The sequence below is a fragment of the Phragmites australis genome, chromosome 5, assembly GCF_958298935.1.
Source record: "Phragmites australis chromosome 5, lpPhrAust1.1, whole genome shotgun sequence".
NCBI lineage: Eukaryota > Viridiplantae > Streptophyta > Magnoliopsida > Poales > Poaceae > Phragmites > Phragmites australis.
Window position 1 is genome coordinate 21,904,213 of NC_084925.1, and position 13,965 is coordinate 21,918,177.

The following is a 13,965-nucleotide window of genomic DNA, read 5'->3' on the forward strand; positions in this document are numbered from 1 at the left end:
TATATTGTCATTAATCACCAAAATCACATACATGCTCTAAAAGGACCATGTTTGCTACACTGCCGCCCCGTGCAGCCACCGGCCCCCATGCCGCCACCCACTGTGTCGCCACCTTGCCAGCTTGCCCCGCGCCAAATCCACCTTGTCACCTCATGCCGCCACAAGCCACCCTGCCCCGCCCCACGGTTAAATGAGTATACCCACGAGTGAAGGGTACCTATGGGCGATAGTATTGATCCCCACTTTTCGCCCACAAACGTTTATGGGTATACCCACGTGAGTACAAGTATAGATGAGCACTACCTATACCTATCATACCTAATTATCATTCGTGAGGACTACTGCTACTTGGACTATTCAAAATTGACTTACCTTATAAAACAAAAATATAAATGAGATTTAACACAAAATGGCTACCGTACATGGTGGTACATTTGTACCCTCCGCATCTCACCTCTCATATCTATCCACTCAATGTTCCGGCCAAAAAAAAAAAATTCTATCCACTCCACGTACGATAGCATGGTGGCGGGTATGCAAGCTTGTGACATGAGGGTTCCGACACAACTCATTGTATTTGGGCCCACTACATTCCCCGAAGACACCTATCTTACTTATGTTGCCAACGATGGAGTAGATGGGGTGGAGCCGTCAATCATACTTCATGATAACCCCATGCCGCTGGTGGTAATATATTGCTACTAGATATATTTGCTCATGATGCATTCCTCCTCCAATCTTGCTCAAGCTATCAACGACAACTCCAAATTAATACTTGGCGAGGTCGTGTGCCCGGAAGCAATTCTTTGAAGCATCATTGACTCTGAGCTATGAGTATAAAATAACTGCCAAAAGAACTTTGGTAGATCGACTGAGAATATGTTGGGGCAATATAAAGAATAACAGACCATGTCAGAAGCGTCGTGGAGCTAGATCCTCGCCTCTTATGCTCATTCACGAAAAAGGTTTGAATTCCATGTGTGCAATGAGTTCCTCCAATTCTTTTACAAAGTAAATTTCGAGTAGAAATGTTGATTCATTCGAGTTGAAAGTTGAAATATGATTGAAATACTGATTTAGGGTTTGAGTTTAGGTTCTAGTTCGAGTTTGCAGTTGAATCTTTGACTTTAACGATGAAATTGGAGGTGAAAGTAGATTTAACTTGAACTTCTTGTTTGACTATTGCTTTCATCTGAAACATGGATTGGTCACAAAAAAAATACGGCCTAACATTTCAGAATACGAGCAGTCAGAATTTGTAAACTTTGGCTCTAGTTTTCAATGGAAAAGAGAGAAACAACATTGCGTAAAGAAAAATAAGCAAATATATTGCAGTATTTCCATCAAAAAATTTCTTGATCGCAAACACGCTTGAATTTACATCACCATATTGGCACGGCCTAAAAACTATGTTCTTATCACTAACATACAACTATGAACACATTGCCTCCTGTGACTGGTAACCACTCAATACCTGTAAAACCAGAGCACAATATGAGACACAACCAGTACAACCATATACTATGCCGAACAATACGAAATTGCAAACAAATTAAGATTTCATAGAACAATTACAAATCATTCATAGAACAATTACAAATCATCAATTAATTTTAACTAGTTACTAAAATCATCCATTGACAAGAAGCCAGCTAAGATGACCATGGTACTATAAAGCGTAGGACTTGCATGAAATACAGGAGCACAATTAATCTATTAAAGATATATATTGTAATTATCAGAATGATAATATTTGTTTTTTAACAACTTCACACAAGAAATAGAACCTCATTCTCCATATATAAAAATTATGATAAGATTTTGAACCATGTATTATTTATTTATTTATTAAATTATCATCACATTTGCCATTTGAAGATAGGCTATTTCACTGGGAACCAATATTATCTTTTTCTTTTTTGTGAAACCAAAGTACACAATATACTATCAACAATTATGTTTATGACGTTTTTCGAAAAGGCACTCAGGTGTGGTACCTTCAATCTAGCAGTATGTTGCTTGTATCATACTAATAACACATCCATAGAATATGTCCTCCTTTCTCTTTTATCCCCTGGGGCAATACAGCATCAAAGTGTGCACGTGTTTGTTGATCTTTTAGCCAAATGAAAAGTCTTGGAAACTTCGACCACTACTATTGCGAGGGGCATATGGCCTTGGTACCTTCCATCTCAGTAATTCCTGAAGAATGTTGATAGTGTGTATTACGTTAATCAAACAATTGTACAGTACACAAATTCAACAAATAGCAGTTACAACATGTACCAATATACCAATAAAAAATATCAATATGAAAAGATGGTTAAATTTACAAACTGCTTAAGTTTGAGACGACACTTGTAAGGCAGTCAATTTCCTCTACCCTAGAGAGAGCAGACTCGCAAGAAAAACATTTTACTCTCAGAAACTAACTACACCCAAAGGAAAAGGTACTTGACAACATTAAATGCATCCCGTATTGTAAGTTTGCCCACAGGTGCACAAAGTTCAGAACCATTTCGTACCTAGTTATGCTATTCTGGTATTTGTGTATGCCATTTGAATCTACAAGTAACTTTACGTACCTTCAATGAATCTGGACCATAAGCTTTACAAGCTTTGTCAATTGCTGAGTAAATGATAGTTGCTTGATCAGAACCACGATTACACTTGACCAAACGAACAACTTCCTTTGAATTAGAAGGTTTAGCTTTCAAGTACAAAATAAGCTTTGAAGGCAAGGATCCTGGAGGATCTTTTTTCCCATGGGTCATCTCCACTGTCACCAGATCATCCCACAACACATCCCAGATTACTGAGCAAGGATCCTTCGCAGGATTGAACTTTCGCTGGGTCATCATCGGTAGCTGAAACAAAGAAATCAAGCAAGTGATGAAATTGAACTGACAAGTGAAAAACACACCATAACAAGAGCAAAAGCTATCTTACCTGAAGCAATAGTACTCTTCTGTGTGTAATTAAAAGAATCTTCCCCTTAGGAAGTAAAAAGTGATCCTCATAAGCATCAGTAGATGCAAATTTTCCTCGGATTTTAAAAATGTCAACTTGACCAAGAAATGTAGCACATTCAGCCAGATGCAAGATAGCCTTCATAACCCAAAAAAGGAAAGCACAAAGACACCAGTCAGAAATGTTCTTTCACAGTACATCGAGGCTCAGCCATAATAACTAATTACCTGGCCAGCTGCTTTATACTCGTTGTAAGGATAGAGCAAGCTATCACCACCAATTGCACGAGGGAGACGCCTACGCAGTAACTGTTCCTCAGCCATAATAGCTGATGATATTTTCATTTTTACCGCATTTGCACCTTCGGTAGTTTTTGACAAAAGATCAAGAACTCCACTAACTGGCTGTGCAGCTGCGCCAATTATACCTTTTCCAACTCCCTGTACAAAACCCTCGACACCGGAAGATTTTGCACCCTCAATGGGCTTTGTCAATATGCCTGTGACACCTCTGAAGAAGCCTTTTGCAAGAGCACCACCTCCATCTCGTATGACATCACCAAAGTCTTCCACTCCTTTGCTATCCTGGAGAAAGCATAGCAACCATAAGGCGATTTTTTTTTTTTACTTATACTACTTTTGGCAAGTTAAATACATGGACATAAGCATAAAATCGGACCTGTCTCATTCGGCTCTGAATGAATTTCTTGTCCATAGACAGCGCTGCTATACCCTTGCTCATGTTACTAAGAGCGCTACTTGCATTACCAAGAATGTCAACACCGGAAAGTAGTTGAAGAGGTTGGCTAAGAAGATCTTTTTGAATATTAGATATAGCAGCGTTCATAAGTGCACTTTGCCGCATGTACAATTCCTGTCGGTACCTTTGAGCTATACGAACCTTCATATGAAAATAAATACCAGTGTATCAGGGAAGGATTATGATAAGGGCGCAGGAACATTTGTGTAAGCAAATTGCAAATTTGTATACATGGAAACTATTATACTTAGTGTGGATAACGAAGATACAAAAAATTCAATAGCTGTCCTACCGGCATATGCTCCATGTTTCCCAGTGCAGTCATCAAGGATGACCAGAACCCAAGAACTCCTCTAGGCCTTTGGCTTGGGGACATTGCCATTGAAACTCTAAATCGGATCTCAGAGATGTTCAGGTGCCTGTAAGAAAAGGTTCAGTATAAAACAGGAAAAAAACACTAAAAGAAAACACAACATGATGTGGTCAGTTGCCTACCCAATTTTCAGTATAGGATCCACTGAAACAGCTGAAGGTTGAGAGCTATATATCCTATCAAACTTTAGGTGTTGAATCATCTCGTGGAGGCGCCAAATGATTGGTTCATGGATGTTAACAAAAAACACACAACTCTCAGGAACCTACAAACATTGCACAATAGTTATCGAACTGGCAGTTGAAGACATCAACTACTACATGATTGACTATGACTAAAGAATTTCAAGAATGCAAAATAGACAAGAAGAAACAGAAAACATCTTACTGAGACGGGTGTCAGCATCTTAATATCTAATTGATACTAGAAAGCTATGAAATTCAAAAAAGACAAATCATGTAAAAAGATAAAATATCCAGGTGCATGATGCCAGCAAACTAAAATAGGGTTTCATGCATATGAATCAGAGGACCATCTCCTTATAACCAATGTTGAATTAGCAGCTCACCTGCACACCGACATATGGATAAACATAAAAATCTAGAGAATTATTGATCTGCACTGTCATAGAGAATTTGACAACATAGTCTGACTGATTTTCAATCTTTTGAGGACAGAAAAGGACAGGCATCGGAACAAACGGCAACTGATTGTCTAACTGAATCCAATGCATCTGCATTTTGAGCCTGCCATTATAATAGGGTATTTGAGTATTACACAAAAGATAAGTTATAAGCAGTGAGTCTAGTAAACAACCAAGGAAGAATTATTGTTACCTATTGATTCCAGAGCCCATTCCAGATGAGTATGCAAGTAATAGTTGCTGCACTGAGAGGTAAAGAACTTCCTCGGGCATATGGTCAATTACAGAAATACCCAGTTCCATTAGTTCCAAAGTAACATGAAACTCACTATCCAGATCTGGAGATGACTGCCCATAGTCAACCTCTGATGGCTGAAAGATTGGAGATAGCATTTTTTCAATTGTCTGTCCCCGAATCCTATTATCTGGCAGCCAATCACTAATTTGAATAACATGCAACTTCCCTTCCTTCAAAACAGTTACACGCAAGGCCTTCTTAAACCCACTTGAGTTAGTCAGTGGTTGATGATCCATGACAACATCGATGTCATATGTCATGGAGTTTGTAGGGTCGGTTCCATCAACTAATACTTCCAATAGACACCTTCTGCCAAGATCCTCCCAGAAGAAGGAAGCTGATGAATTTGGCAGCAGATTACGCCACGAATAATCATCACCACCAACCTGCCGAAACCGTATAGGCAAGAACATGGAGCGATTCTCCACCCTGCTTACACAATTTATATTTTGCTTTATTAAGTGTAACATGGTTGATGTAAAGTTGAGGATAATATGTGTGCGCTACCTGTATGGGCTGGACCGGCAAATGAGCTGAAATACAACTTCATAGCGTGAACTTTTTGTTCCACTTCTCACATTTACCCTCACAAAAGCTTGATCATTCCCCGTAATACTGTTCATGAGCACACACATAACTCCATTAGCATTGATGCTAAAAGGTGTACTCCATTTGTATCCCTCCAGCCTCAACTGCAAGCATCAGAACGGTAAAAAAAAAAGGTTGAACGCAAACATTTACAAGTAAGCGAAGAACTGCCAGTTCAAAGCTAATAACCTTTAAAAGTTCACTTCCAAATTCTGATCGCCATTGAAATACTTTTGGAGGTTCATACGGTTGTAAAGGCTCCTCAGTCTCGTTATGATACTCAGATAAAATAATACTTCTTCCGATTCTATTGATAAAAAGTGCTCGAGGCAGAAAATTTACTACCTGCATCATCAGCCAACAATTTTCGGAATGTTCATGCATACAGTGAAAAATACAACAATTGCTTCATAATCAACCTTCTTATGTAGAAAAAGAATCAACAAAAGATAGTGAACAATATCTGAATAACCAAATAGCAAACCTAATGATTTGCATATGTATGTCGCTTAGCAGAAAAGAAAGCTAAACAAGAGTATAAAAATACTCAATTTGTGTTACAGATATTAAGTAGATTCTGCAATCAAAAGAGCAAATTCTGCAATCAAAGCAGTGAGCTTTGGTCTACCGACCTTGCGTATGCATTTATTTTGAGTTCCTCAAGAGGTAACCAGGAAAAGAGCTAATCTTAATGTTCCTTCTATGCACCATAACATTTAAGATCAAAATGAACAGATCAAACTGTTTGCCCTGATTTCACCTAACAATGATTGTTCTTCTTAAGCATGAGGCCAATCAGAAAATATGTATCTGAGCGCAAAGACTGTTGCTGCTTAGTTAAGCTCTCAGAAGTTGGAACCTAGTGAAAGAACCTAGGCTGTGAACTTTTAGTAAAGGGCGGACATGCAGATGCAAATCCATATTACTAATCAATGCTGTCATGGGCAATGCAATAGACAAACGAGTCAACATTGCAATCACTTTCCAAAGGATTGTCAGCATTATGTTCTTCTAAATTACTAAATGGTTTTTACATCTGATTTGTCCCACATATAGCATTAATTAAGAGAAATGATATATTACTGTGTTGATATCTGACAAATTCATTGGAACGTCATGCAATTGGTGCACAAAAGTTTCAGTTGTGACCATAATCATGTCTGGCAAATTTACATGCACTAGTAAACTACAAACATTTAAAAGATCCAGGACATAAAGACTCAAACCTTTGTTCTGTCTGAAGCCATCTTCAGTTGAGCTGAGAACCAGTAATATGATCCATCAGAAGCAAATGCTTTGATGTCAACATGCTCCTGTAGATGAATGACATCATATCTATGAAGCAATGCTTCGAAGAAGACAAACACTAGATCAAATGTGTACATTAAAAATTGTATACCTTGTTCTCGAGCTCAAAAAGAGACACTCCTATACTGTATTGTGTGCAACTGCCAACAGCCACAGATATTGCAATTCGAGCTGGGCTGAAATTGTTATCCCTAGACTCAGAGCGCATAGAGCGGTTCATGTAATCTTGTGGCGATAGCATCACACAGTTTGTGCTGCAATCTTCAATAACTTCCAGTATTTGCATATTTCTCTGTGACATCGTTCCCCTTCTGACAAGGGACTTTGAAGAATATCTAAGGGAAAATTTTGAAGATCTAGCAGACCTACTTAGTGAATCAGGTTTGCTAAGTGAGTCTGCATCTGAGCTCTCTGTGGGTTCCACTTCTACAATGCGATAAGATAGTGGAATTGAAGAATGGTTTTTGATCCAGTATGGAACAAATAATCTCAGCGTCTTTGGTGCGGCATCACTTGCTCCTAGGTCATGTTCAACACTGACACGTAGTCTCCTAATGTTCACCAAAACAAGTGAAATTATCAGAAATAATTTATACACTAATACTCTGAGCACAATTAACCTGACATGAAATACTAGTCGAACAGCAGTGTTATATGAAAAATAAAATAGAAGAGTGGATTGCAAAGGGCAACAGCAGCATATTCTGCCAACATGATATGCAAAGCTGTCATTCAATAGTAGCAAGTAGCAACCATGAGTTTGTACTTTCGGCACAAGCTGGACAAGCTTTGCTGATTTTAGCCTACAAAACCAAAGAAAACAATACTGCTACTCGAAGTTTGTGTAACACATTAACCTATGAATCTACAAATCCAAAGAAAAACCATACAGCTACTTTTATGCTCTTAAGTATCAAGTGGCGGCTGCGGGTAAACAACAAGAGGCAGGGATAATCCCACCAATTTGGGTGAGATTTGTTACAGAAAATCCAACCTAGAGAGCCAGCTACTTTTAAGGTTACAGAAAATTTAATTTGACAATGGGTTAGCCCATCATGGGGATAATCCCACCAATTCGGGTGAGATAACACGGTACCTCATTTTGTACTAGGCTTATGAGGGATGAGGTGGTGATGGACCACCTCATTCCATTCCTCAAACTAAATAACTCACTGATGAGTTAACTCACTGTATCACTGTTAAAGCCTCAAATTAAAGTTGCACATTAACAAATATGAGACACAGCAGACAAAACCAACAGAGCCTTTCCAAAAAGTATCACTACAATGAGGCTGCCACATAGGTTGAAGAGGAGTTTCGACTGGGCCATTAGGGAAGTGCCAAACCACACTGTCCAAAATGTAAAACAACTGTTTAGCGAGGGAAACACCTAGATTATTGATTTTTTTTCTTATAAAGACCTAGATTATTGATACGAAGGTTTTGAGAAGTTTTGATGCTCCTAGGCTCAAAACACTGATTCACTGTACATGCAATATACACAGCCTACATGTTGCATCTTTGCTGTGAAAATAATGAAACACAATACCATCAAGCTCCATTAAATTAAAAGTAATTCTATTATTCAAGCAAAACACTGGATTATTGCAAAAGCTTCCAAACCTTTTGCTTTGTTTCTGAACCATCCAGAAAGAAGAAACGTGTTCCAGGGATACTAAATCCATTATCAATACAGAGTCCTGAAAGAACATGAGACAAAAGATTAGAAAGGCATAAGATTACTTCAGTTCTGCGAGCAATGTAAGCATGGCCAAGCTGTGCACATAAATAGGTAACACCTTTGGTCCAATATGCATGATTGGGGATCACTTGTCCCACAAATTCATGTGGTATAGAACACTATTTACACAGTCATGCCATGAACCATGATTTGGCTTCTAACATGTTCCGTAAAAATATAGATACATTACCTTTTCTAAAATCCAGCCATTTTTGAGAAACAGTGTGAGGTAAACCGGTTTTCGTATATCTGCTGAATAGATAAATACACTTCCACCTGATGAGACAATACCATGCTGCCTTTCAACCATATTACCTTGAGCAGACGTCTCCCAAACAGCATACTCAGATTCACATGGAAGCTTATTTTCAAGTCTAAGAATTGAATTGAAAGAGATTCTCCAGTCATAAACAGGCATATTCAAATCTGTATGAACAACTGAAGCATCAATTCCAACACTAAGCCAGAAATATCGTTCAATGCCAATAGGAGGATGGCAATATGAAATCACATCTTTTTTCTCAAGTTCAGAAAGCCTAAGAAGAGAATTCCTTGAGGTCACAGTTGACTGTTTTATGGTGCTTTGTCTAGAAAGTGAAGATTGCTGCTGCTGCTGCTGCTTAGGTATGCTCTCAGAACCTAGTGAAAAAATCTGGCTCCAGCTGTACAATTCCTCTGATTTTTCAGAATACGGACGGACTTGCAAGCACAAATCCATATCTCTAATCATTGCCGTCCAAGGCAATGCAGTAGATGAATGAGGGTTGACAACAGCAAGTATTTTTCTAGGAATTTCTGCACTTTGTTCTTGCAACTGCTGTCTTGAACGTACCCAACGCCTTCTCCTCACAAAGTCATGTGGTGATTTGGAAGATTTCCAGGAAGACGATGGCCAATTTAAGTTTTGAAAATCAGCAGAATATGCCCATCCATCATTATCCACGAAATTGGATTTTTCAATTTTCCATGGTGAGGTCCACCTCCAACAAGATGGAAGACCAGGTTCAAAAAATACCTTCACAATAAGTTGCACAAATTTTAGATATATTGAGAATTTTTCACATTGTATAAAAAATAGAATAATGATACTTATTTTCTTAAATATGGGAAAAAATTATTCCATTGGTCAACAGATCCGAAAAAATTACCTTAGACGAGTAAGAGAAATCCCTTGTGCTCCATTGCCTTAAGTCATTTCCATGATCATTAGAGGGGTTAGTTCCCCATCCCGTAATTGGTCGGTACCACTGGTTTTCAAATACTTCATCAATAGCGCTGGTGGAACTGGTTGATCTAGTATTTAATACAGAGCTATTTAGCATGTTTACAGGACAGACAGATACTTCAAGTTTTATGTCAGCATCATTAGCAATGACCGCAAGACCTCTCAATGTTGCATGTTTCTTTCCATTCCTCATGGTGACCTCAAATGCAAAATGGTTACTGTTAAGTGATTTTGGGATGATTGACAGTGGAAAAACCGCAGTAAAACTTTCCCATGGACCATCTGGGCTAAGCCCTATCCAGAAGTCACTCTCTGCATTGCTTATGCTGTCTTTCAAGCTCTGGAAGTATGAATGAGTAGATCGTTCTACGTAACAACTTGAGAGCACTAAAACACCACAGTTGTTCCTGTCTTCATAATTAGGTACCTGGCCCTACAAGATAAAAATATGCACACGTCCTCAGTATGGGCTGAACAGCAGAGTCATGGAAAACGAAACATGCATTTCATCCATTGTCCACATAGATGAGCAAGTACTAGAAAACACAAAAGTCTTACCTTCCTTGTAAGAGGACATGTTATTACTTGTTTGACTTCAGAAGCTTGCTGAAAGATCCTCATAGAAGGAGCTCGTTTCAACATTGTTTCTCCTCGTCCAATAGGAATTGATAACGAACCAAGTACTTCGCCTTTCCGAATAAATAGAAGATGTTAACAAACCGTAAACATTAAAAATGGTTGCCGTTTGTCTACATTATCAGATGAAAACTTAAAACTATGGGATGCATATGGGAGCTTGTGCTTCCCAGTAAAAACTGAGGAGCTGGGGTGGTTGGTGCAGGCCTTATAGTATAATTTTATCTAATCGAATAGCATATGCATTCAGGTCCTATGTAGCAGAAATATCCAGATATAAAGGGTTATTAGTGTGACGCTTTAGATGTAATGTACACACAGTAATGTTCATGTGGGACCCACCAACGCAATATTAGTAGGAAACTACGGAAAAAATAGCTTCCTTGTTAGTTGGGTCGGTTTCCTCAAAGATATACTCCATGTAATAGAGATAAGTTTCCTATGTGCAGAGATTGTTTCCTTGGGCCGTATAAAGATTCCTACTACATGCACGCGAGTTGCAGCTTGCAATCCAAACTAAGAACATATCAAGTCATCCGTATAAACAGGATAGCCTTGAATCCATTATGAATGAAGAAAAGAAGAGTTGTCCATCCCAGCCTATGTTATAACTTCACTAAGGAAAAGTCAAGTCATTTCCCTAATATTCTCTCATGCTCCCTCCGTCCACAAATAGGTAGGAATGGCAATCCTACCCGCAAGTTCAGGTACCTGCGGGTACCGTGCCCAACGGGCGCGGGCGAGGATCTGAGATTTCACCCACAAGCACAGCAAGTCAGGTACCCGCGAAGTCACAGGCCTGACACAGGTATTTTAATCCGCCCACTGGTATCCACGGGCATACTCGTTAAGCACGCCATAGCCCAATACTTTCAGCCCAACCCATCTCACCTAACCCTACCTCTTCAGTCTTCACTCAACCGGGCAGCCCATCTCAGCGCACAGCCGCATGCACAGGCGTAGCAAAGAGTCTAAGACTCCACGGCATCCACGTCGCCTTGCCCGAGCACCGCCCCAGCCCTCGCCCCAAGCGCCGCCTCCAGGCTGACATCCCAGAGCGCCGCTCCAGCTGGAGTCGTACCCAAGCACCACCCTCGCCCACCCCCTTCCTCGAGCGCCGCCCCCGACCAGCCCTCGGCCCCAAGCGGCGCACCCGGCTACCGCCGTACCCGAGCACCACCTCCAGGCCACCGTCCCCGAGCGCCGCCACCGACCGGCCTCCGTCCCCGAGCGCTGCCTGTAGCCCCCATCATCGAGTGCCGCCCCCGACCAACCCCCGTCCCACCACCCAAGGCCGCCGCCGTATCCGAGCGCCGCCCCCGACCGGCCCCCGTCCCTTAGCGCTCCGGCCATTACCGTACCCAAGCGCCGCCTTTAGCTCCCCCTTCCCTGAGCGTCGCTCGATAGCCGCCGCTCTTAATCAACCCTCATCCCCACGGGCAACCCACGGGTTTCGGGCACCTGACAAGCACGAGCACAGGCACAATATTGTGCATGTCACCCTTCGCGGGAGCGGGTCGAGTAACCCGAATTGGGTCTCATGTCGGGCACAATTATGCTTCGCCCACACCCAACCTGACCCGTTGTCATCCCTAAATGTAAGGCATATCTTGTTTTGAAAAGGTCAAACTTTGTAAGTTTTGACCGGCAATTAATCAAATGATATGCATATCTAGTACACAAAAGTTGTATCAATAGATTTATATTTCAAAGTACTTTTAATATGATGTTGATTTTGCGTCAATTGACAACATCTTGCAAGAGAAATTAACGATCAAAGTTTACTGTTGATGACATTTTCAAAACAAGATACGCTCTACATTTGTGGACAGAGGGATTATCAACTTATGTTTTAACTTCTTTTAACTTCCCTTCGAATAACTTAAGTCCCTTGAAGCCGCGCCATCAAGCCTCCTCTGTACTGTACTAAGCAATTGTGAATTGATGTTTACAACATAAATCATTGTCTCATGCCATTAATAACTATCAACAAGCTAATTTTCCCCAGATAAATCAATAGCAAACAAAAGAGATGGTGGATTAGGAATCTCCTGTACATTTTACTCCTCCTTTTTTAGTTCTAGAGATGGTAACAAAAATCTCTAATGGACATGTATGGTTTCAGATATACAAATCATAAAAATTAAGATACTTAAAAGTCAATTTTGCACAAGAGCCCCTCCAATCTGATACAAAGGGTCTCATGACCCCGAGCCAATCTTGGCTCGCGAACCCCAAGTTTGTCTATGAAGAGCTTACATAATAGAAGCATCAAAAAGCCTATATGTGGCTTGGTCTAGAATTCTTACCTAAGAAGAAAATAGCAACAACTATGATAAGGGCAGCAAAGTGGAATCAACATTTTACTTTTCAAGTAGTAACAAACAGTAAAACATATATGTTCCACTTGCATGGGGATTTAATAGGACATATAAAGGACAATGAACTCCTTATCGCCACTAAAAATTCGGGGAGATCATATTCCATACATCATCAAAGATATGTACAATAACATTGTGACAAATGAAGGTGTCACCGATAACTTCCCGCTTAAAATAGAACTACACCAAGGGCAAGTTTGAGCCCTTATTTATTTGCTTCGGTGATAGATGAGGTCACAAGGGACATTCAGGGAGATACCCCTTGGTGTATGCTCTTTGCTAACGATGTGGTGCTAGTTGACGAGAGTAGGATATGGGTTAATACGAAATTGGAGTTGTGGAGATATACTTTAGAATCGAAAGGTTTTAGACTTAGTAGGACCAAAACCGAGTATATGAAGTGCAATTTTGGTGATACTAGGCATGAGGGAGAAGGTCTTAGTCTCAGTGGAGAGAACCTTTCGATATTTGGGATGTCAATGTTACAGAGGGATAGTGATATCGATGAAGATGTTAGTCATAGAATCAAAGCCGGATGGATGAAATAGCGCCAAGCTTCTAGCATCCTCTGTGAGAAGAGGGTGCCACAAAAGCTGAAAGGTAAGTTCTACAAGACGGCGATTTGACCTGTTATGTTGTATGGAGCTGAATGTTGGCCAACTAAAAGGCGACCCAATAGTTAAGTGTAGCAGAGATACGTATGCTGCGATGAATTTGTGACCATACAAGAAAAGATCGGATCCAAAATGATGATATACGTGACAGGGTAGGGATAGCACCAATTGAAAAGGTGTCCAACATCGGTTAAGATAGTTTAGACATATCCAACTGAGACCTCCAGAGTCACCTGTGCAAAACGGGATACTGAGATGTACTGATAATGTAAAGAGAGATAAGGATCGACCAAACCTAACATAGAAGAAGTCTGTAAAGAGAGACTTGAAGGAATGGAATATCCCCCAAAGAACTATCCATGGGTAGAAACGTGTGGAACTTAGCAATCCACGTCCAGAACCATAACTTATATTTCAATCTCCTTGTAC

The 13,965-nt window shown here is 40.2% G+C and overlaps 1 protein-coding gene across 1 annotated transcript in view; it reads right to left on the reverse strand.

Annotated features, from left to right (window-relative positions):
* Positions 1-1,307: 1,307 nt before the first annotated feature.
* The window catches only part of LOC133918926 (uncharacterized), a 67,567-nt gene continuing 54,909 nt past the window's right edge, over positions 1,308-13,965 (reverse strand). Inside the window, exons 48-65 of the mRNA XM_062363059.1 lie at positions 10,464-10,594; positions 9,829-10,338; positions 8,871-9,695; positions 8,563-8,639; positions 7,031-7,490; positions 6,858-6,944; positions 5,821-5,976; positions 5,551-5,735; positions 4,939-5,472; positions 4,671-4,848; positions 4,225-4,367; positions 4,022-4,148; positions 3,649-3,870; positions 3,198-3,554; positions 2,950-3,108; positions 2,586-2,867; positions 1,998-2,202; positions 1,308-1,474 (exon numbers count right to left, since the gene is read on the reverse strand). Of these exons, the coding sequence (XP_062219043.1) occupies positions 2,119-2,202; positions 2,586-2,867; positions 2,950-3,108; positions 3,198-3,554; positions 3,649-3,870; positions 4,022-4,148; positions 4,225-4,367; positions 4,671-4,848; positions 4,939-5,472; positions 5,551-5,735; positions 5,821-5,976; positions 6,858-6,944; positions 7,031-7,490; positions 8,563-8,639; positions 8,871-9,695; positions 9,829-10,338; positions 10,464-10,594 (4,517 nt within the window). The 3' untranslated portion in view covers positions 1,308-1,474; positions 1,998-2,118. The remainder of the gene's footprint in view (positions 1,475-1,997; positions 2,203-2,585; positions 2,868-2,949; positions 3,109-3,197; positions 3,555-3,648; positions 3,871-4,021; positions 4,149-4,224; positions 4,368-4,670; positions 4,849-4,938; positions 5,473-5,550; positions 5,736-5,820; positions 5,977-6,857; positions 6,945-7,030; positions 7,491-8,562; positions 8,640-8,870; positions 9,696-9,828; positions 10,339-10,463; positions 10,595-13,965) is intronic.